General features: G+C 37.3%; 1 protein-coding gene across 1 annotated transcript in view; it reads right to left on the reverse strand.

Annotated features, from left to right (window-relative positions):
- Window positions 1-22,829, reverse strand: part of frem2b (FRAS1 related extracellular matrix 2b) — a 96,060-nt gene that overhangs the window by 47,379 nt on the left and 25,852 nt on the right. Inside the window, exon 3 of the mRNA XM_067365456.1 lies at window positions 2,022-2,168. Within this exon, the coding sequence (XP_067221557.1) occupies window positions 2,022-2,168 (147 nt within the window). The remainder of the gene's footprint in view (window positions 1-2,021; window positions 2,169-22,829) is intronic.

A 22,829-nucleotide genomic window follows, 5' to 3' on the forward strand; every position in this document is an offset into this window, starting at 1 on the left:
ATGAAGCTCTGGACCGGAACTGAGGTAAGCTGTGGAATGGTGGTCAAGCTCAGCATGTGGATGGAATATTCATCTATGTGATGAGAACTTGTGGAGGTCTGTCAGTGTGATCCTGCAGGTCTCACGCAGAGGTCTAAGCCCTGTTTTCACAGTCTTTTCCATGCCAGTTTTGTTTTGGCCAGTGGAAAACCTGATGTTGTTTGGGTCTCTTGCCAGTGTCACATCTGACCTTTTTTAGTTGGGGACACTTCATATTCAGCAGTATTACTGATTTGACTGCACTGACAGTGACTGTTGGAGGAGAACTGAACTGAGCTGGACGAAGATATCACTGTTTTCTTCAGAGCTGCTTTATAGCGGAATTTAACTCATTCCATAATTGATGAACTTTACACATTGAACAGAACGGAATCAATACTGAACTGACTTCAGCCGAACAACAAAACTATTTTCTTTTAAGATCTGCTTTATTATTGTTCATTATTTACCTGTTTATCACTGAAAAAGCTGATTTGAAACATTTCAAATCATAAAGCGTTATATAAATAAAGATGGCTTGACTTGATTTTGCAGCTCATGCAAATTCAAAACTAGATCCTAAACTATTTTAGGCTTAAAATAAAAATATTATTAAATATATCAAATATATCAAAGATAATATTAAATACCTGCGGAAATATGGGAAATTGTTGCTGTCATATTTTAAATATTTTAACAATATTTTGTCACTTTTATGGCATTTTGGTTCATTTCTGACCCTAATTTAAAAAAAAAAAACTAATTTTTTTCTAAGATTCATGAAATGCTGTCAGCATTCTCTGTTCTCCAAGAGTTCTTGACTTTTAGATGCACATATCTGACAACCATCCTTTGCCATGTTACTGTTCAAAAGTTTGGTTCACGCTCAACATTTTTGAATCAACAATCTATTTAAATTTTCAGCAACATTACTTTGCATCCTTGGTGAATAAAAATATTACTTCTTTTCTTTCAAAAAAAGAAAAATATTACTCACCCCAAACTTTTGAATGGTAGTGAATGTACAGTCCGGCAATAAATGAATGCAAAATAAACCCTTACATGGTGATCAGAACCACACCACAAAGCTGAATGTACATTATTCCACTTATTACACTGTTACTTACCAAATAAATAAATAATTATTTTACTTTTTAATATTAATAGGCTTTAATGTAAAGCTGTAGTCCATATTCTGCATAAAACAGCAGATGTTAATACATTATATTGTCAAAAGTATTGGGACGCCCCTCCAAATCATTGAATTCAGGTGCTCCAATCACTTCTATGGCCACAGGCGTATAAAATCAAGCACCTAGGCATTCAGACTGCTTCTACAAACATTTGTGAAAGAATGAGTCTCTGTCTGGCATGATGGAGTCTGGGTTTGGCGGTTGCCAGGAGAACGGTACTTGCCTGACTGCATTGTGCCAAGTGTAAAGTTTGGTGGAGGGGGGATTATGGTGTGGGGTTTTTCAGGGGTTGGGATTGACCCCTTAGTTCCATTGAAAGGAACTCTTAATGCTTCAGCATACCAAGATATTTTGGACAATTTCATGCTTTGGGGATGGCCCCTTCCTGTTCCAACATGACTGCACAAAGCAAGGTCCATAAAGACATGGATGAGTGAGTTTGGAAGTGAATGTATGTTTTTGTTGTTGTTGTTGTTAATTGAGGAAACTCAACTCTGCCCTTTGGGAACCAGCAACGAAGAGATACGTGGGTGGCTGATCTTAAAACCAAGTCAGAAAAACAAGTATTATCACTGTGTATGTGGGCGGTAGCGTAGCCATGCCTAGATGCAAATCAAATAACCAAATCTGATGACATGAGGAGCAACATCTACAGAGGTTCAAAGAGCCCAAAATAATGATGTTATAAAGAGACTACTATCAGCAAATTAGAGGTCACAGTTATTTAACACAACAGAGAGGCTTTTTTCTTTATAAAATCTTATCAGTAGTGCATGATGGGAAATTAAGTACTCTCTTAACATCACTTACTAACAAATGAGGTCTCGCCAAGGTAACCTCTGCGTCTCAAGACAACCTCCAGAAACTTAGCCTCTTCATCCACCTGGTAGTACTCCTTCTCCAGGGAGATCCAAGCCCAGTTTAGCCGGAAATGTTGGTTCTTCAGCTTGTTGCCCCCTACAGAATGAACATATTGAACATACAATAAGGTAAGGATTAATATCAAAGGTGCAGTAATGATTTGGAAAAGATTAATTTTACATAAGGGTATGTATTGTTTTCTGTGCACTGCTTGTACAAATAAGTACAAACGTACAAAAGTTAGACTTAACTCTATCCTTTTTTGTTAGAAGTACGCAAAGGCTTTCTCTTTGAAGTAATAGCTTTAATATGGCCCACTGAGGTTTAATGGAGCTGAATCCTCCAATTCATACAGGGTACCTTATTCATCTCAACAAGAACAGTGTGATATCAGTCAAACTCTCTGATGCAGCAGTAAGGGAAAGCGCAGGTTTAATTGCATCGTTTCTAATTAAAATAAAAAAGGTTTGTCTGCTTTCTATCTGTGTTAGTCTGTTTTATCGTCAGCGTTTGAAGTGCGATTCAAAGTGAGGGCTCGCTCCTGGAGGGCATCCCTACCAGTTACAATCTGCACACAAAGACAGCCACACACACAGACATCAAACACACACAAAAACATGTCTTTCTTTCCCATGTAGGAATGCAAATAAATGGAAAAATGTAATGTCTAGCTCATCTACGTTAAATTTAAATATGCATAATTCAGACACAATTATGTAAATTTAGGATGTGGTTTAATAAAATAAAAAATTGGAATTCTGTGGCTTTTGACCGCCTGTAAGCGTTGTGCACAAAATATACACAACAAAATAACTACATATAATATAGACACATATACAAATGCAATATGTCTATTGTAGACTGTAGTCAATCTATGTTAAATTAAATATTTATAATTCAGATAGAATTCTGTAAATACAAGATATTGTTTAATAAAATAAAAAAATGGAACTTATCTGTAACCATTTTGTGCAAAAAACTGGGACACAGCTATTATACAAAATAAGTATAATACATTATATAAATAGTTTTTTAATAAAAATGATAATAATGGTGATTAAATATTTAAATAGTTTAAATTAAAAAAATTAAACATGATAAATAATAATTATTCATGAAAAATAATTCAATCATGACAACCTCGAAAGATTTTTCAAGGTTTTTCGATACCCATCACGCATGGTAAAGGATATGACAATGTTAATGTATTTGGTCTTGGCGGAATAGATCTTTGCTGCTACTGTAGATTATTGCTTTTGTTGTAGATTATTTCTGCTGCTGCAAAGCAAGTACAGGAACTTGCTATTGCCAATACATACGCCAACACGCTGCTGCGAGTAAGACATAGTGCTGCTGCACAAATAGCATATATCAATAACCCATAGCAGATCTATACAGGTGGAGCTAGGGAAGGTGGAGGGTTTTAGAGGAACTGTAAAGCGCTCATTGGCTAGATAAGTGACACGGACCAATCAGCTTGTGCCAAGTAGTTAATGCTGTAATTATCATCAGCTTGCGTTAAGGACCTGTCTGCGCCATCTAGAGTGTCATGACTAAACTATATGTATTAAAAGATTTAACCCTTTCGATCGTGAGTTTAAAATATTCTAACTGTCCCCCCAGAGTGAGTTTTTTTAAGGCGACCGTTATTTTAGAACTTTCGCCTTTAATGTTTCCATAGCGACGCGTCTTGCGTGTCACGAGCGCTGAATGCAGCAACAATAACACTGTATGACAGATGGATCGCTATTATTTAGTTTTTCCTTTTTTATTTAAAATATTCGCAAAATTGCTTACCATGTCATCAACTATCTGATATTCCGATTCTCAAATATGTGTAAGTGAGTGTGCTTTGTCGTTTTAAAACCTTTATAACTGATCTTTATCTTGATCTGTAATGCGAGATGGGCGCCGCCATCTTAGTTTGCGCTGCAGTTCACAAGAGTCCTGTCAGTCGGATTTACAGCAGGTTAATTCATCATTTTCTTCCGAAATATATGCAAGTAAGTGGCTGGTGAACTGGAAGAATAAAAGAGTAAACTTTATAGTCACTTAGGCCCATTATGTGTGTCTGATATGAATAAATGTCGCCAAATTATATTTGTTATTGCTGCTTCCACTGATGTCGGACATCAATGTGTAAATTATAAACGCTTAATGTATTGTTTTAATGGTGCTTATGCATATTTAAATGTCTGAAACCTTAAAAGAAACATTATGTGCCTGAAAACACTGCATAGCTGTGATATATGACAAGAGCTGCACGTGTCGGTCTCGCAGCCAGAGCGCGAAAGCACAGTTTGAATCTGTTATGTGACGTCGCTGAACGTTCGAAATACCATATGTGGTACCGTACGCCCAGGGGCACTGAAATAAAAATCCCATATGTGGGACCGTACCGCTCAAAGGGTTAACATCAGATCAACGGATTATGGCCAACATTACTATTTTAAAGGGGGAGGAGATATTTGATGCATTTATTACTAGATATTTTTTATACTAAGTTAATTTTATGTTACATAATAGTCTATCTCACATAGACCATATAGAAAAACAGGGGAATTGTGCCTGTAGTAGAAGAACAACAAAGTTCCCGTAATTGTGGAATTTGCCCGAAAAAGCCCTAAGAAGTTCTGCCTAATTTCCTGTTTCAATCGGAAATGGAAAATTGTGAGTCTTACACACACACACTGCACACACACACACACACACACAAAAAAAAAAAACATTCTTAGTATAACAAATAGAAAGATTGGTCTGTCTGACGGACCTGTCCAATCAGCATTTGGCATAGTTGTAGAGTCCAGTCCAGTTGGCGTTTTAAGAGAGAATAAGAGATGGAGAGGAAGTAAGCAAGAGAGAGAGAGAGACTTCAATCTATAAGTCTGTTCTGTTCTGGCTTCTTTGTACTGAGCTATCAGTAGACTGTGGTTTGTTTGCTTTTGGCAACACTACACAGGCTGTACCCATCCTACACACTCCTCCTCTCCTTCCTCCTCTGTCCAGTTGTCACGCTCTGCAAACCCATCACGTCCAACTAGCCCCGTTCCCCTTTCATGCAAAGGGTTAGAAGCACAAAGTCTGGATGTTTTATAAATGTGCGTGCGTGTAAAGCTTGCTAGTAGCACCTGTTAAGAGCTTTTCATGTATTTTTACACCTATAATTCTAAAAACTAAAAAAAAAAAAAAAAAATCCCATCAATCCAAATATCTAGCATGGCCACTGAGGAAGCTGCACAAAAGAGTGTATCGCCTCAGATGTTTCACGTTCTAACCTTGACAAATATGGATCAACAGCTAGAAGAGACACTTTGGCAATTCATTTGAAGGATTTGTGAGAACTGCTTTTATGAAACGTAACAAGTGAAGAAAGAGTCTTCAAGCTGCAAGAGAACGAGCTCAATGAAGTCCTGTCAGAGTGAAGAAATTAACCGAAAATGACAGAAGATTCAGATCTGAGCTGAAGTACCTGGCTCATCTTCAAAGTCCGACATTTTGCAGAATAATTGGCTGTGTCAACATGCTTTTGATGAAAGAGAATTCAAGATTCGCAGAATACAAAGATTTTTGGACTTCACCGAAGACTGCTCTCTGTGACAGCGAATAAACAGGATTCACTTTACCTTTGAGGAAAGATGTGAGGTGAAATATCATTCTGTTCATTCAAAGTATCAACTCTAAATGATTCTCATCCTCCTCAGTGTAAAAACCGAGAAATCAAAGGGACCTTTGGTTGCACAAAATGACCTTTGTATGGGAGTTGATTTTGTGTGTGGGTGAGATCAAATAGTTCATGTGCCAAAGGAAGTTTATTGAGATAAACATTCAATAGTGTCTGTCAACTTGATAAAACAAAGAAAATCCAACAAGTTCATTCACTTGACTTTATCTGCAAGAACCTTTCAAAGAGCATTTTCCAGAGGCAATTCATACAAAAGCCTACCACATGGGTTTCCCACAGAAAGACCAGGTCAAGCTTTGATTTCAATGCGCATGTACGCACATATTTTAAATGCAATATGATAAGTCATGTTCAACCAACAAATGGTAGGCCTACCATTGTTCTAGATCCGGCCCATAGTTCAGGTATTAGAGGTGAGGTTGTGTTTCAGCAGGATAAACCGACTTCAAAGAATTCAAGGAAAACCTTCCAGTTAATCTATAACTGTAGGTTAAGATTGCTGAGCAGGGGTTTCGTTAACACCAATGTTTTCTCAAGGTCCTGCTTTCTAGGTCACAGTCTAACGCATTTTCCAAACCCCCCTCTGTAAAGACACTGCTTTGAAAAACAACCTAAAACGTATTTTTCTAATTTCTTTGATGATATGCTGGTTGCTGCAGGCAATATGTTACGGAAACTAAACTATTATTAATTATTTATAATGTAAAACATTTTTTTAAGCAAGAACATTCTTTATCACTTCTTAAAAACACATGGAAAATAAGTGCTGACATTGAATCTTTTTACCCCTTACATATTTTGTAAGAGGAATATGATAACATATCTAATGACTTTACTCAAGTCAAAAATCAACCTGAATATAAAGGATTCCTTTGTATTGTAATGTACATGCAAGTGAAATGGATTATCAAAAAATTAAAAATAAAAAATGTAGGCGACTTGGTTCATCCATTGGTTGTTAATTGGATGCAAGCAGATCTGAATGTGTGCCAGCGATAAAAAAAAAGGGGTGGAGTTTAAAGTGGATAAAGTTATTGCATAAGTCTGGCATTAATTAAGAATTACTAGCTCAAAATGTATAAAAAGAAACCTATGTATGGAAGATCAATAAGATGCATATGGTGAACTTCCAGTTCATGAACAAGCCCATTACTTTAGACATTACAGAAATTATGATGTCACTGACAATTAATGCTCTGGGCAGAGCAAATATAGATTTAGCAGTTACTACAGTCCTAACATAGCATGTCCTTTCTCTCACCACAAGATAATAAGCATGACATCGGCTTTTGATGGACAGATTTGTTATGAATGAGACCGGAGGCTCCGCTCAGCCTGAGCTGTGCCAACTCTGTGCCCCCTGTCTCCTCCATAAGCACTGACTGAGTCTGCAGACTACCCTTATTTGGTCACTGAGGAGAGCGAGGGGCCCACAGTGCCCACCATCATTCTCCCTCCATCAGACAAACCTGCCTGTTAGGCATCACTGCTGAACACTGACTTGTCTGTGCCTAAATTAAGGACCAGCTTGGAGCAAAATGGAAAGTTTGTATCTATTGCTACTGGATACAAGAAAGGTCCCAATTTTCCAGGGGTTTTGTTTGACAAACATTAGGTTAAAGGTGCCCTAGATTCAAAAATTTAATTTACGTTGGCAAAGTTGAATAACAAGAGTTCAGTACATGAAAATGACTCCATTGTTTCCTCCTTCTTATATAAATCTAATTTGTTTAAACGACCTCCAAAGAACAGGCGAATCTCAACATAACACCGACTGTTATGTAACAGTCGGGATCATTAATATGTACGCCCCCAATATTTGCATATGCCAGCCCATGATCAAGGCATTAGACCAGGGCAGAACGTCTGGATCTGTGCACAGCTGAATCATCAGACTAGGTAAGCAAGCAAGGACAACAGCGAAAAATGGCAGATGGAGCAATAATAACTGACATGATCCATGATTACATGATATTTTTAGTGATTTTTGTAAATTGTCTTTCTAAATGTTTCGTTAGCATGTTGCTAATGTACTGTTAAATGTGGTTAAAGTTACCATCGTTTCTTACTGTATTCACGGAGACAAGAGCCGTCGTTATTTTCATTTTTAAACACTTGCAGTCTGCATAATTCATAAACACAACTTCATTCTTTATAAATCTCTCCAACAGTGTAGCATTAGCCCGTTAGCCACGGAGCACTATCAATCTCATTCATAATCAAATGTAAACATCCAAATAAATACTATACTCACAGGAATCGATGTATGCATGATGAACACTTTGTAAAGATCCATTTTGGGGGTTTTATTAGCTGTGTGAACTTTGTGTTTGCTGTTTAAGGCATTTTAGAGCTCGCGGGGGCGGTGGAGTGGGAGATTTAAAGGGGCCGCACGCTTAATCGGTGCATATGTAATGATGCCCCAAAATAGGCAGTTAAAAAAAATAATTAAAAAATGGGGTATTTTGAGCTGAAACGTCACTGACACATTCAGGGGACACCTTAGACTTATATTACATCTTTTGGAAAGGCACCTCTAGGGCACCTTTAATGTGTTTTACTACTTTTACTGATTTTGCTTTCGCTGCTATTTTCGTGTGATTACAAATAGTCTTTCAAAAGTTTCGGGGTCAATAAGATTTTCTTAAATTTTTTTTTTTTTTTTTTTTTTCAAAAAGCTTAATCAAGATTTAATTTCAAGATTTCAAAACACTGCTTCATGAATTGCTTCACTGCTTGTTGTCAATGCAGGCCTCACTGGTCTTACGGGTGTGGAATGACATGAGGGTGAGTAATTAATGACAGAATTTTCATTTTGGAGTGAACTAACACTTTAAATGAAATAAATGTTATATTGAATTGTTGTTATATTTAATAATTATTTTAAAGAAATGTCAGCAGAGATCGAGTCAACTCGATCATCCATTATGAAGGCCTCATTGACATGACAGCCAGTGGCACAGTTCCTCAACAAACCATCCATACCGGTGTGAATACAATCCTCAACTGGAATGAAATGGAATAAATACTTTGAATGTTGCGATCCTATCGGACTTATGATAGCTACCTGAATCGTAACAAAGCATTGTTCGCCAGAAGAGAACTGGCCCCCCAACTAAGCCTGGTTTCTCCCAAGGTTTTTTTTCTCCTCTGGAGAAAAACATACAAGACAAATTCCAGTGTAGGAGCAACAAATAAGATATTAAATAGATCTAATTTGTAATTTTTACAAACGCATAAAGAAAACGTCACACTTTCTCTCTCATTCATTAATTTTTTCTTTTTTTTTTTTTCTCATTCAGCCGTTTTGATTCCACATTGCAAGGCAGAGTTGTTGTGGAAACCATTCTGATGCTCACTTCCTGGGTCACAAAAGCAGGATTCCCATGCACTCTTGTGAGGAGGAGCTGCCTGGAATTCATTGAAGTCAGCGCTGCTCATTTACGTGTGTCTCAAGGAGACAGGGAGTGAGAAATAAAGTGTGTTAGCAACTAAAGGTCAAACTGAACCTTGGGAGTTGCACCATGCTTTAGTGACTGCACTTGCAATCACTGCTGAGGTCAGTTCTCTCACACACCTGCTTAAGTCCCCTGTCAACCCAACCCCCCATACACACACAAACACACACACACACACTGACAGAGGACTCTGAGAAGTGCCAGAAAATACATTGCGTGTCTTTTCATTGCAAAATGCCTTTCACTATGCACTTTTCCAAATGGAAAAAGGACAAGCTAAGAGAATGTAGAAGCTTCTAAGGGCACTAAATCCTGTGACAGTGCAGGATGACGGAGACTTCATGTTGTCAATAAAACGAGATGGCCTTCCACCAAACCTGTCAGTAAAAGCTTCTCACCCATAAAGCCTGTCTGCAGATGTCTCTCACCTCTCAGCTCTCCAGAGATGTTGGTTTGTGCAAGGTGTTTTAACACTCTTTGAACATTTTAAAGCACACTTCCTTCATTTAGCACATCGCATTCGTATTGTGGTCTTGGCTGTGCACGCACTCTGCTATCACACCAGGCAGGGGGATTTTATGAAGGTCAGTGTTCCCTATATGCCTGGAAAACACTGGCACACAAAAACTAAATCCTGTAATTTAGAGTCTAATCCTATTAGCACTAGTTCATTCACACAAGTTCATGCTAGACTCTGAACCAAAAGCATAAACCTGTTTCTCTCCCAGGTATTTATGGGCCAAACTAGATTTTAATATTTTCTGAAGAAAATGTAAGTGGTACTTACCTAAAAAATAACAAATTTAATTCTTACATATATATGTTAACCTTTTACCATATGTCTTGGAATATCGCAACAATATCATATTATGAGTTCAGTATCATGATATGTATCGAATCGTGACATGAGGGTATCATTACACCCTAAATGAAGTCTGGAGTAATGATTTGCCAACACAAGAATACATTTGAAAAGCTATAATAGAATTATTTTATTTTAAATCTTTTTTACTTTTAATTAAATAAATCCAGCTTTGTCAGCATAAGAGACTTCTTTTAATACTCAGCATTTTACAGACCTCAAAACGTTTTGACTTTTGAATGGTAGCATTAAACATTAAAAGATGTTGGAGCTGATTATTATACCATTTCGAATGTCACAAAATGAAAAGCTTTTTAAAGGTTCTCCTCATCCAAAACTATAAACTATGTGGATGAAACATTCTCTCTCTTTCCTGTGATCTCCTTTAAAGGCAGAGAAAGGCGGAATGTCATTCCAAAGCACCAAGGTCGGGTCTTATCCTTGACCGCTGCTCATTAAAAAAAGAGGATTAGAGCGTAGACTTGGATGGACACAAGATTATTTAACAGTGCTTTCTTTCACTGCTTTTTGATTGAATAGCCTGCTCTGAAACAGTTTCTTTAGGATCAAGCGAGTGTTTGAATACAAGTAAGCGATAGTAGGTGTAATCCACATTATTGAGCCTGTTCTAATGTAAACTCTCCTCCCCCTAAAAAGCAAGTAAGAGTCTCTACTTTCTTCAGTTTCAGGAAAGATAACATAACCAGTCTAATACAATCCTTTTCATTTTTCTATGACAAGCGGACATCATTGTTTTCTTAACTCGCTGTAATGCTGCTGTCGATCCACTGACTGGCTAATGGAAAACTGAAGCAGAAAAAGAATAAGGGAATTATCAGGCGGTTCATGATGAGAGACTTCAAAAATAACTTTGTAAGCTATTATATCCATAGGAAAGTCTTCTCCACCCACTGAGTGGTTTAATTACCACCTTTGTTGTAATGTTGAGATCAAGAATTCATGGTGGCACTGGAAGCAACAACAAAGTGTAGTCTTTTAGCATGGCAAAAGCTCTAGTGTGCACACATAAAGGTCACTGACGATTAAATATTGAAAGTAGCAATTATGCGCAGCCTCCGAGCACTCAAAAAGAACATCTCTACTGAGTTGACATTAATCAAACGATTCAGAAATACTGAGCTGATACTGGCACGCCAAATGCACTTAAAAAAATGTTCAACATGGACATTTTAGCAGGTTGCCATTCTAGCCAATTAAGGAAGAGAGTGTCTGACTGAGCAGAGGCCAGAATAATAGACTTCCATAGAAAAAATAAATCAAATTGTGGTGCAGCGTTCTCTTTGAATCAAAGAATTGACTTGAAGAGAAATTTTAATCCTCTTATAATTCATATATGAATTTCTTCTATAAATTTCAATTCGTTTTAACTCTCAATTGCAATTTAACATCTTGTTTGCTATCCCAATTTAAATTGTTGCAATGCCACCGACAACGTTCCGCTAAAGTAAAAGATTTGTAATTACTTAAATCATGCATGGTAGCATGTCATTTCAAGTGGACAAGTTTGGCAAAGTCTAGACTAACATGTCAACTGGCTGAAAGGAGCATTATATACCAAACTTAGAAAAGCAGTAGTGCATTTCTCCTTACTGCTGAACCAGTGCAAATCTCAATGACTTGAAGAGGAGGCGGTGAAGGGGCCAGAGTGAGAACACTGGAAGCAGAAAGGAAAAAACAACACAGGCATATAACGATTCAGGATGAGAGGGACGTGACAATGAGAGAGGGACTGTGGATTTTCTTGACCCCTCAATGCCCAGTGTTTGCTGGCTCATCAGGCAGAATAATGGCTGCTTGTTTGCTGAATGGCTTCAGCGCAAGGACACGGCGAGTAAAAGCTGGGCCCCCTGACTGTCGAGCTTCATGCTAATAGCTCTCAGGTTGTTTGTGGCGAGCCTATTCTCCCCTCTGGGAGAGTTCCAACTGAGCTGCCTCTTTTGGAAAGACATGTTTGAACAGCATTAGTCACTTGTTACTTTTTTTGAGTGGCTTGCCACAAATCTTTTCTCAAAAAGAGGGATCTCTACTGCAAATTCAAGCAGAGAGAGAATGCCAATTTGCGCTGCCTGAAACAACTGCATTCGACCTGTCAAAAAGATAACATGGGGAGTTACTGGAAAGACTGCCTATGGTGACGTTTCTCTTTAACTAGCTACTGAAAAGCAGCATATGATGTAAGAATACAAGATAAAAACAGAACACTTCAAAAACAAAGATTTTGAAGTTCTCTTTAGAAGAAAGTCTGTGTTGTGGAAGTGATTAAAAGGAGAAATATTTGATTCAAGATTCTATTGCATAACTTGAAAAATATGAAAAATAACAATGCATAGCATACTGGGCTAGAAGCTGGGCTGCCTGAAATCAATTGGGTAGTGGGAGATTGTGCTTTTCATAAGATACTGCATACTACAGTTTAAAAGTTTTGGGTAAAGAATCTTTAATTCAGCAAGTATTAGGGGTGAGATTAAAGTGTGATGAGATTTCAGAAAAGCAGTCTCATGCTATTGCCTTGATGGAGCGTGAGGGTGAAATTAGGACAAAAGGATAGAATATGTCACCGCCACATTTACATTAAGCCTCCACTGTCGTTTTGATTTTTATAAAAATATAAACCATTTAATTCAGTTAGATAGCGGTTGCTTCAATTCCATCTAGCTCATCCAACACGAGCAGCAGAGCCGTACATAGTGCAGCAGGAATCAGAGTTCACTGATTAGAGCCTAAGCATCTGATAAATGTCTTTTAGACTTCGCGTTTAGCACCACCGCTCCCTACCGAAATCGAAAGCAAAAGGAAAACGTGAGTAAGCATTCAAACACAATTTCAATACTCCGCATTTTGAAAGCGGCTCCCTGATGCATGCAAATATCTCTCAATATGAAAGCTATCTTAGGCTGGGTTGTGTAGTTGTAGCTCTGTATCTTACTTACAAAACTAGAATGTACATTTCCTGAAGAAAATGTGAGTGGTGCTTGCAGGGGCAAAACTCGGCACTGGTCAGATGCTACAGTGTTCTGCGTTATTGCAAGAGAGACATGTCTGTAAGCTGTTGTGGAGCTGAGATATTCATGTGTTGTATGGTTGCTAGGGTTCTCTAAGTGGTTGCTAGGGTGTGGCTACACAGTTACCATGGTGATACTTACTTATCACCTGAAACAAAAGAGCCCACCCCATGTCTATATGATGGTGTGGTGCTGAGATATGGCTTATTCGTCTGTTTGGAAGGTTGCTAGGGTAATCTATATGGTTGCTATGGTGTGCTTATACAGTTTATGGAATGATATTTAAATATTATTTGCCAGTCTGAGTCAAAAAAGCCCAACTCCACATTTCTACAATACAGTGGTGCTGAGATATGGCTTGTTCATTTTTTATGTTTCATGTTAGTATAAGGTTGCTAGGGTACTCTAAATGGTTGCTAGGGCATGGCTAGAGAGTTAGTAGGGTTAAAACTAATAGACTGGAAAAAGACATCAAAAGAGCCAAACTCATGTCTCTATAATGCTCTGATTCATTTACTCATCTATTTTTTTTAATGGAAGTCTATGGGGTGGTTGCTAGGGTGCTCTAAGTGGTTGCTAGGGTGTGGCTATGAAGATTTTAGGTTATTAATTATTGGCTGCTTGATAAGATAAGTCAAATGAAAGAGAAAGAAAGAAAAAAGGGCTCCTCAGGTCCTGCGAGTGTGTGTGTGTGTGTGACAGTTGAGATTGACAGTTGAGTCTATGGGACTTTTTTGCCTGCTTTCTCATCCGCTGTGCGAACATCGTCAATGAGCCGGTCGATTTGACACCTCATTCATGGGTCTATGACAAATGGTGTGGGACGAGTTATGCGTCGAAGTTTTGTCCAGAAGAAGAATAATAAGTATGAGCAATAACAATAGTGATGCTTTGCCCGAGGCAAGCACCACTAAAAATTGGATCTCTATTGCACTTTGAATATTGAGAGAGTGCTTTGTTGCACTTATTGTTTGCACATGAATAACAGTTTTCTCTTAGTCTTATTATTTTTATTTATACTGTTTTTATTTCTATGACCAATTTGTGGAAAGGAGTTCAGTTAGGAGATCAAAAGTTGTAGAAGCTCATAAATCTTGTACAGTTCTAAGATCTGAAGAGACTCATATGAAATCGTACAGAAGAGAAGCCAGTCAGTTGAGTTAGTAGCAAAACCTTTTTCTCGTTCTACACTGAGCTTTTTTTAAAACCGTTCCTGAGCGCTGTGTCTCGCGTTTTTGGACACAAAGACGCATTCTGTGTGAATATGGCCCCTAACTGTCTCGTCACAAACCTAGCAAGGATGCATTAAATTGACCAAAAGTGAAATTTCTATTTCAAATAAATAAATACAAAAGAAACCCACAGATATTTATCAAAGAATACCGAAAAAAGCAAGATTTTTACAAAAATATTAAGTAACACAACTGTTTTCAACGTTGATAATAATAATTAGTGTTTTGTGAGCACAAATCGGCATGTGACACTGAAGACTGGAGTAATGATGCTGAAAATTCAGCTTTGATCACAGGACATTTTAAAATATATTAAAATAGAAAAGTTATTTTAATATGTAATAATATTTCACAATATTACTGTTTTACTGTATTTTTGATCAAATAAATGCAGCATAAGAGACTTAAAAACTTGAAACTTGCCAAGCTCTTACAAAGCCCACACATTTGGACGGTAGTACTTGCGATGGACGCTTAAATTAATCCATATTTATATCAAATAATTTTAAAAAAATGTATAATTTATTTGTGTCCATTGTGTCCATTGCAAGTACTATATTATTTGCATATCAAAATCAATCATATCAAAACTTATTAGCGTATCCAGAAATACGTAGTGTATCCAGACATGGTCAACACTGGTTTACGTGAAGGTCAAATGGCATATGCAAAGAAATGTTTTTGACTAGCACACAGTTAATGCAATCTGCAGTCAAAACACATATTTATGCTTTTATACACAGTTCTTTCATCGCAGTTAATTAAATGCAACCATTTCACTGCTTATCAGCAAAGACATGAATTTTAAGTACTGAGCAGCCAACAGAGGCTTTACTTTAAATGAGCCTGTTTGTTGTTAATTCACACCACAAAAACCCCAAACAAAGTGCTCTAAACAAAGTTTCCAAATGTCCCTTTCAGTCTGACTCCAGAGGCTAAGAATAACTTTTTAATGGGACTGACAAAGTCCGAGTTAATTCGGTATAAGCCTAGTTTATTCCCTGTCTCCCCTGAAACTCTATCCCATTCTTCTCAAATCCCCAAAGACATTTGCATGAGACCAAACTGAAGTCTAAAACTCTAGTGGCCATACATATAATGAATTAAGAAATAAAGTACAAGATAGCATCCCTGAATGTGTAAGAGTTTCATTGTGGTTTATGATAAATGAAGCCAAATAAATAAATAAATAAATAAACAGAAGACAGGGAGGAAACCAGCAAATCAAAAAATTATTATAAAGATGAACACTGGTTTGAAGTAACAAAATATTACATAGTGAGCATCACACCTGAGTAGTCTGATGTGACATACACAGTCCTGAAGAGTGACTAAAAATGAACATTGCCCTTAACTTTCTCGGTGTACAAGCGTGAAAGGCCACTACCATGTTCCAGTGTGCGTGCTGATGCATTCTGGACAGCCGGTGACCTTTTTACTGAAAAGTGGTATTCAGAGTGCCATTTCCAAGAGATCTTCACTTAAGAGGCTGTGCAAAGCGGACTAGCAACACAGCTGAAAGGAGGAACCGACAATCAAATGTGCTGTGAATAAAAGGATACTTCAGAATCAGATACAGGAAAAAGTAGATTTACATGCATAAATCGCTCATGAAATTCAAATACGTCACAAAATATATTAAATTTTTAGTACCTATTTTTACATTTAGATAACATTTGCCATAACCTAACACTCACTTAAAGTCCATGTAAAGCCATATTAAAGTATGTGTTCTGAGTGAGCCAAATTTAAATGATTAAAAAAAATTGCTAAGTAAATGAAATAAGTTATCAAAATCGTGAAAAAATAAGCAGTATTCTCTGCTCTCAAATGCTGGGGGCGTGTCCGCTGGTGGCGCGGAAACCACGCCCACCCGCGAGAGCTGCCGTCTCAACTGACTTGTCTAATGAGTCCAACATACTGATGCATATAAACAAAAGTATCACGTTAGAAGGTTGCAAAATTTAGTAGAGTTACTGCAGACTACCTACAAATTGTATCATAAGCACATAAGGCAACTTGCACTGATTGGTGGGCACGTACTGCCGTCTGTTGTCGAGTCGACAGATGTCGGCGGCGCGAGACGGGAGGATGAATGCCGGGACGGGACAGACTCTGTACGGCCCCATATCATCGGTTGTCAGTGGGAAGGGAGGATGAAGGCCGAAGCGGGAGATAGTCTGTTCAGCCCCATTCACCAATAGCAGTGGATTATAAGTGAATCCCAGTTGTCTCTGATTAAAGTTTGTGAAACTATCCAGGGTGGAATGATCACTGCAGAGACAAAAGTAATCCACCCCTTCTTCATATCATCATTTTTAGGATATTTAAATAAGAAGAATGAGCTGTCTTGTATATTATTGCAACCAGGTAATATGCATTTGCGTGACGAAGGCATTAGCCAGCAAGCAAAATGTAGGCAGTATGCCCAGAAAGGAACTAAAAACATATTTAAACAGTTCATGTGACTACAGTGGTTCAACCTATTATAAAGCGACGAGAATACTTTTTGTAAAAAAAATAAAAAAATAATAATGACTTTATTCAACAATATCTAGTGATGGGTGATATCAAAACACTGCTTCATGAAGCTTCAAAGCTTTATGAATCTTTTGTTTCGAATCAGTGGTTCACAGTGCCAAAATCACATGATTTCAGTAAACGAGTTTGTTAAAGTGTTTCGAAATTTAAATGGTTCACGTGACTTTGGCAGTTTGATATGCGCTCCGAAACACTGATTCGAAACAAAAGATTCATAAAGCTTCGAAGCTTCATGAAGCAGTGTTTTGAAATCGCCCATCACTAGATATTCTTGAATAAAGTCGTTATTTTGGGGTTTTTTTGGTGCACAAAAAATATTCTTGTCACTTAATAATTTTAAGGTTGAACCACTGTAGTCACATGAACTGTTTTAAATATGTCTTTAGTAGCTTTCTGGGCATTGAAAAAGGAAAAGATCTTGCTGGCGATGCAGGCCTCACAGAGCCATCGGATTTCATCAAAAATATCTTAATTTGTGTTAAAGATGAATGAAGTTCTTACGGGTGTGGAAAGACATAAGGGTGAGAAATTACATCATTTTCATTTTTAGGTGAACTAACCCTTTAACCTCAATTTTATGAAGCAACGCAAGTCCTTTGTTTATAAAAAAAAAATAAAATAAAAAAAAACCAAAACATAATTTATCTCTTTATTTACAAAATGATATTGTCCAAAGCATGTTCTTGAGTGAACACAGGTTGAGATTGCAGGTCAATATTTTCGTAAATAAAGTGGTAAATTATGTTTATATGTGCAAACCAAGCACTTGTGTCGCTTCATAAAATTGAGGTTAAAACACTGGAATCAGATGAATTACTTTAATGATGTCTTTCCTATCGTTCTGGACCTTGTAAATTGCGATGAAGGGACTGAAAGCTCTCAGATTTCTTTAAAAATATCTTAATTTGTGTTCTGAAGATGATCGAAAGTCTTATGGGTGTGGAACAACATGAGGGTGAGTAATTAATGACAGAATTTTCATTTTTGGATGAACTAACCCTTTAACACACAAGTTTCTCTCTAAAAACTCTAATAATTTATTAATGCAATCTGTAACACTGGCAATCTAGCAAATCTTAAAATGAATATTTCTTATACTGTAAATTATAATATTGTGATGCAGCATTTAAAACAACAAAAATTAGTTTTCAGTGTTTTGTTTTTAATTTATGTAGAAAATTTATTGTAATAATCAGCCATGAAAATATATTATTCATATATATACACACACACATACATATGGAAATGTATATATTACATCAACATGAAAATGATCGGTTTTAATTAATAATTAATCTAAATTTTAATATCAGTGCCTCTTTAGTTACTATAACAGACAAACACATTGTGCTTCAAATAAATAACAAACAATTTCATGTCTTCAATGAACACACCATGTAAAAAGTCACAGTACAGGGTGGAAAAAGTATATAAATCTCTGAGCCAATGACTTAAAAGCTAACTAAAGTCAGGGGTAAGTTAACCTGGAGGTCAAACAATGAGACAAGACAGGAGGTGATTGGCTCTATAAAAACACTCACAGATTTGCTATTGACAAGAAATGAATCCAAAGGGTGTACTCCAAATGCTTTGGAGTAAAAAAACAAAACAAAACAAACAAACAAAAAAAACCCAGTCCCAGGAATCTGAATATCAATAAATCTTATGGCTATGTAAATATACATAGCTAAACGCTGGCCATTTTCAGGCCCCCGGACAAGTTCCCAAACAGACTAAAGTCCCAACGACATGTAAAAAACACATAAATCAAGTGATTTACATGATTTAGTAAGGCAAAAGAGGCATGCTGAAGCTTGCACATAAGTACAGTGCTGTGATGAAGAGCAGCGAATAGGAAACGTATTGCAGCTTTAACAGACTAAGGTGCTCACGCTGCTGTCCTGAGGCTTGAAGAGGCGGTCAGCAAGCGTGTCATTGATTTACAGGACGAAGGTCACACTCACAGCCGGGACAGATTGACTTTCATCCCATGGGATTGGGCTCCGCTCGCTGATGGCTCTTTCACAGTCTGCAACATGCGCTAAATCCCCTTTAGTTCCTTGTAAAACTCAAGGTTACAAGGACAGTGACGAAAAGTGCTACATCTTGGGCAAAAGCGTCGACTGATGATTAGACAAGTGCTAAAGACATGCAGTGTTAATGACATCTATTGACTAATCATGAATAAATGAATAAATAAACTGATTGAATGAAGGAAAAAGGGAGGTTTAAAAGCCTGTCCTTTCATTAGCTTCATCCCTCTTGGTCCTTAAAGCTGCTCAGTCACAGCACTCATCATTCATGTTAAATGAGTACTGATGTCATCCAGAAAACTAGAAAATTATGCTTTTAAAAACTTTGGGTGCGTACCAACCAAGTATGTCAGATATTGGTTAGTTTTGATCGAACTCGCACTCGAATGCACACAAAGAACAACTTCTTGAAAATAGGAGTCTAAATTATGGTTAATTTGGCTCCCGTATGGTTCAGAATTATCATGAAAGCAATCCTGCATGAGTCACTATACAGTATATGATATATAATTTTCCAAATTTTCTTTTTAATGTTCAATTATCTTCTCCTGCAGTGATGACCTGATTCACTGAAAAAATTGAATTCAAAAGAATGAGTCAGACATCTCTTCTTTTCTCATAAATGCACAAATGAAGGTGTAAAGAGTACCTGAAAACCATACTTTGGCAAAAGTACAGATACCTTATAGCGAAAATGACTCCATTATAAGTTACAAGTCACCAATTCTAATACGAATTGATTAAAAGTCTTAGAGTATCTGATTTTACCAAGTAATTTCACTCGTACAAAATGTAGGTTCAAAGATGCACTAGTCAACACCTAAGAGACATGCCAATGAAAAACAAGAAATTTGTGAGGAACGCAATCATGTTTAAATAACACCTCAAAATTGCAATAAATCAAGTTCGACCCAACAGCCTCTTAAACGTCTACAGACACTGAAGTCTCAGTTAAGCTCAAGCTCTCAAAAAGGGCATAAGTAAACCGATATCCTTTAAAAACGTCTTTTCAATAAAACGGATAAATAAAATAATGTTAAGTAAAATTAAATAGTCAAAGCCTGGTTCTACATGCATCTCAGGTATGAAACACCTGCGATTCACATATACCTGCTAATTTACTTGCATTCATATAATGTAGACTTGTTGACAAGTTTTAGTCAGGGCAAAACACACAAGATATAGTACCTTCAATGCCTTGTAGATGGCGATATTAGGGCTGTCGCGGTTAAGGAATTTCCCTTGCGGTATTTTTGAGTGGCTCAATAGCGCGATATGCGGTATTACCGCCATATATATATATATATATATATATATATATATGAGAGAGAGAGAGATCATATTCAATAACGAAACTAAAAAGAGCATTGAAGTAAAGAGAATGTCAAAATAAGGGTCTACAAAACAGAACATAAACCTGACAATAAGATGGTAGAGCTGTTGTATGTATAATAGTTAGTTCCGATCATCGAATCTGACTAAACAAGACTTTCTGCTGATATTTCACGAGTATAAGCAGAACTAACGTTACTCATCTCTGCGCGTTCTAGACGGGCTGTCGGTCAGTGCAGTTACATTGTTATGACACAAGGTGGCGGCAAGGGACTGTTTTTGAGTCTTTAAACCGTTCATTCAACTGCACGTTCAAAAACGCAGATTCATTACAAGAGAGATGAAATGAAACAAGCTGTTGAAATCATTTTAACGTTAAGCGCCACTTTATAAGGCTCAGCTGACCAGTAATGCTTCGATGCTAAGGCAGAGATTTCGCTGTCCTTGGACACGACAACTTTTTTTCACGAATATATCTCGGCCTGAAGGACAGATGCAGGTAATCGCACGCGCTCAGTCGATCTCTCTCACATTCACTGTCTGTTTAGGCTTGTTTAGTGCAAATCTACGGAGCCCCTGTTCAAATCACCATGGTACACATTATGCTATCATTATTACCTTATTTAATATTTAGTACACGTGTATGAAGTGTAAAACGAGAAGGACATAGCCTTTCAAAAAATAGAAAACATGCAAATATCGCGGTTGCTGCGGTTTTTGCAGTGTTCTGCGGTTGGCTCGTAAAAAGCGCGGTATTACGAAATTGCGGTTATCGCGACAGCCCTAGGCGATATCACTTCTTTTTAAGCAAAAATAAACTGCTGCAGAAAAAGTTAGGTGCCATGCAAAATGTAATGTATTGAGTAAAGAGTACACATACTTATTCAGAAATGTTGTCAAGTAGAGAATAAAAATTGCTAATATCTCTGATACTCAGTCAAACTACAAACTAAGTAGGCAAAAGGATACTTAAAGTTGCTAAAGAGGATCTTTTCGTCGACTGAGAAACCAAAGACTGTTAGTGAGTTTTTGAAATGAGCGCATGCATAAGAACAACCCTTCGAAACCCTTCGAACCCTTCGAAGGAACGCCTCCCAAAACTTGTGCACGAGTATTGGAACACAAGTGTTTACCACCGGCATTCGCTGTGTCGTGTTAGTGGATTCATTATGTCGGACTCACCGCAGGTAACTCATAATCTGCAGTAGTTACTCCTGTCTCCTGACAAAAACATTGCATGCGGCGCCGTAGAGTGTGGAAAGTTACTGGAGCTTCTCTCACAAGCAATGTCACGGCAGTGATTGACAAGCCAGAGGGCCAATCGTTTACGCGATTATCGCGTAAACGATTGGCTGATGTTTTTAAGGCCCTACCTCGTGCACAGATGATGTATATTAATATTATTACTTTCAGTGCACCTAATAAATAGTCTTTTATCAGTTAGTAAAGACAGTTTCAAGTAATATTGCAAAAATGTATAAAACAAAACATCCTCTTTAGCACCTTTAAGTACAGTAACTAATTGCATTTATTAAAATACTTTACACCACTGCGCACCGCTAGAATAGCTGGAATAAACTACACGATTTTTTAAATCTGAACAGATTTTTAAAACACTAGGCATCATACACTTGCCGACTTTGTAAATGGTTACAGAGAAAAGCTGAGCATCATACACTACCAGACTTTAAAATCATTCGGAACACAAACAGAAACACGCGCCTGGTTGCTAGGAGACGCATGACAGACCGGCGAAACAAATGAAGGAGATGAGATGACCGTCTCGCAGTAGTGGAAGATGCGTGCCAAATGCGTTTGGAGATGGACAGGGGTGGGTAGACACAGTCAGTATGGACCTTATGGACAGATTACAACAGGGGTTAAAAGTTGTTACCTTTAATATAATCAATTATCAGTCGCTGTGTACAATTAATGTAATACAATCAATAATTCGCAGTTTATGACAGTTTAATCCAGCTACATATCCAGGATAAAGCGTAAATGTATAATGGATGGTGATGAATATTAACATATTTAATAATGAATGAATCCGGATTTACCACAGAATGTGGTTTGCTAACAGTACAGTAATTTGAAGCAAATTTTCCATCATGGTGGAGCTCCACTTAGTATTCTTCAGTGATTTTTTTTTTTCTGTATATGAGAAAGAATTTATGTATTTTCAGCGACATGAGCTGTATTGACCCGACTGTGTGACGAAACTGCCACAAACAATAACTAAACAAACGGCAGATTCTGCATTTTCTCATTTAATTCATGTATGTCATGTGCGAGCTTGCGGGCGCGGCTCCATCTAGCGGCTGTAAGCGTTATATTTTAGTGCCTCAACATGATTTCTCATCAAGCGCAAAGCTTGTGATTCGTTGGCTGAAAGACGGTAAGTTTTTCCTTATTACCCGATCTTGTACAGTAGTCTCATTTTTTGTCTCAATCTTTGTGACTTTGATTTTCAAAGCTTTGGCAGTGTATGATTGTACTGTGTACTGTATTTATTAGCAACAACACATATAGTACACTGTTATGTGTTCTAAAATCGGCTCAAAATATCAAACAGGTTTGATATCCTCCGACTA

Source organism: Chanodichthys erythropterus, chromosome 17, assembly GCF_024489055.1.
Source record: "Chanodichthys erythropterus isolate Z2021 chromosome 17, ASM2448905v1, whole genome shotgun sequence".
In the NCBI taxonomy this organism is placed as follows: Eukaryota; Metazoa; Chordata; class Actinopteri; order Cypriniformes; family Xenocyprididae; genus Chanodichthys; species Chanodichthys erythropterus.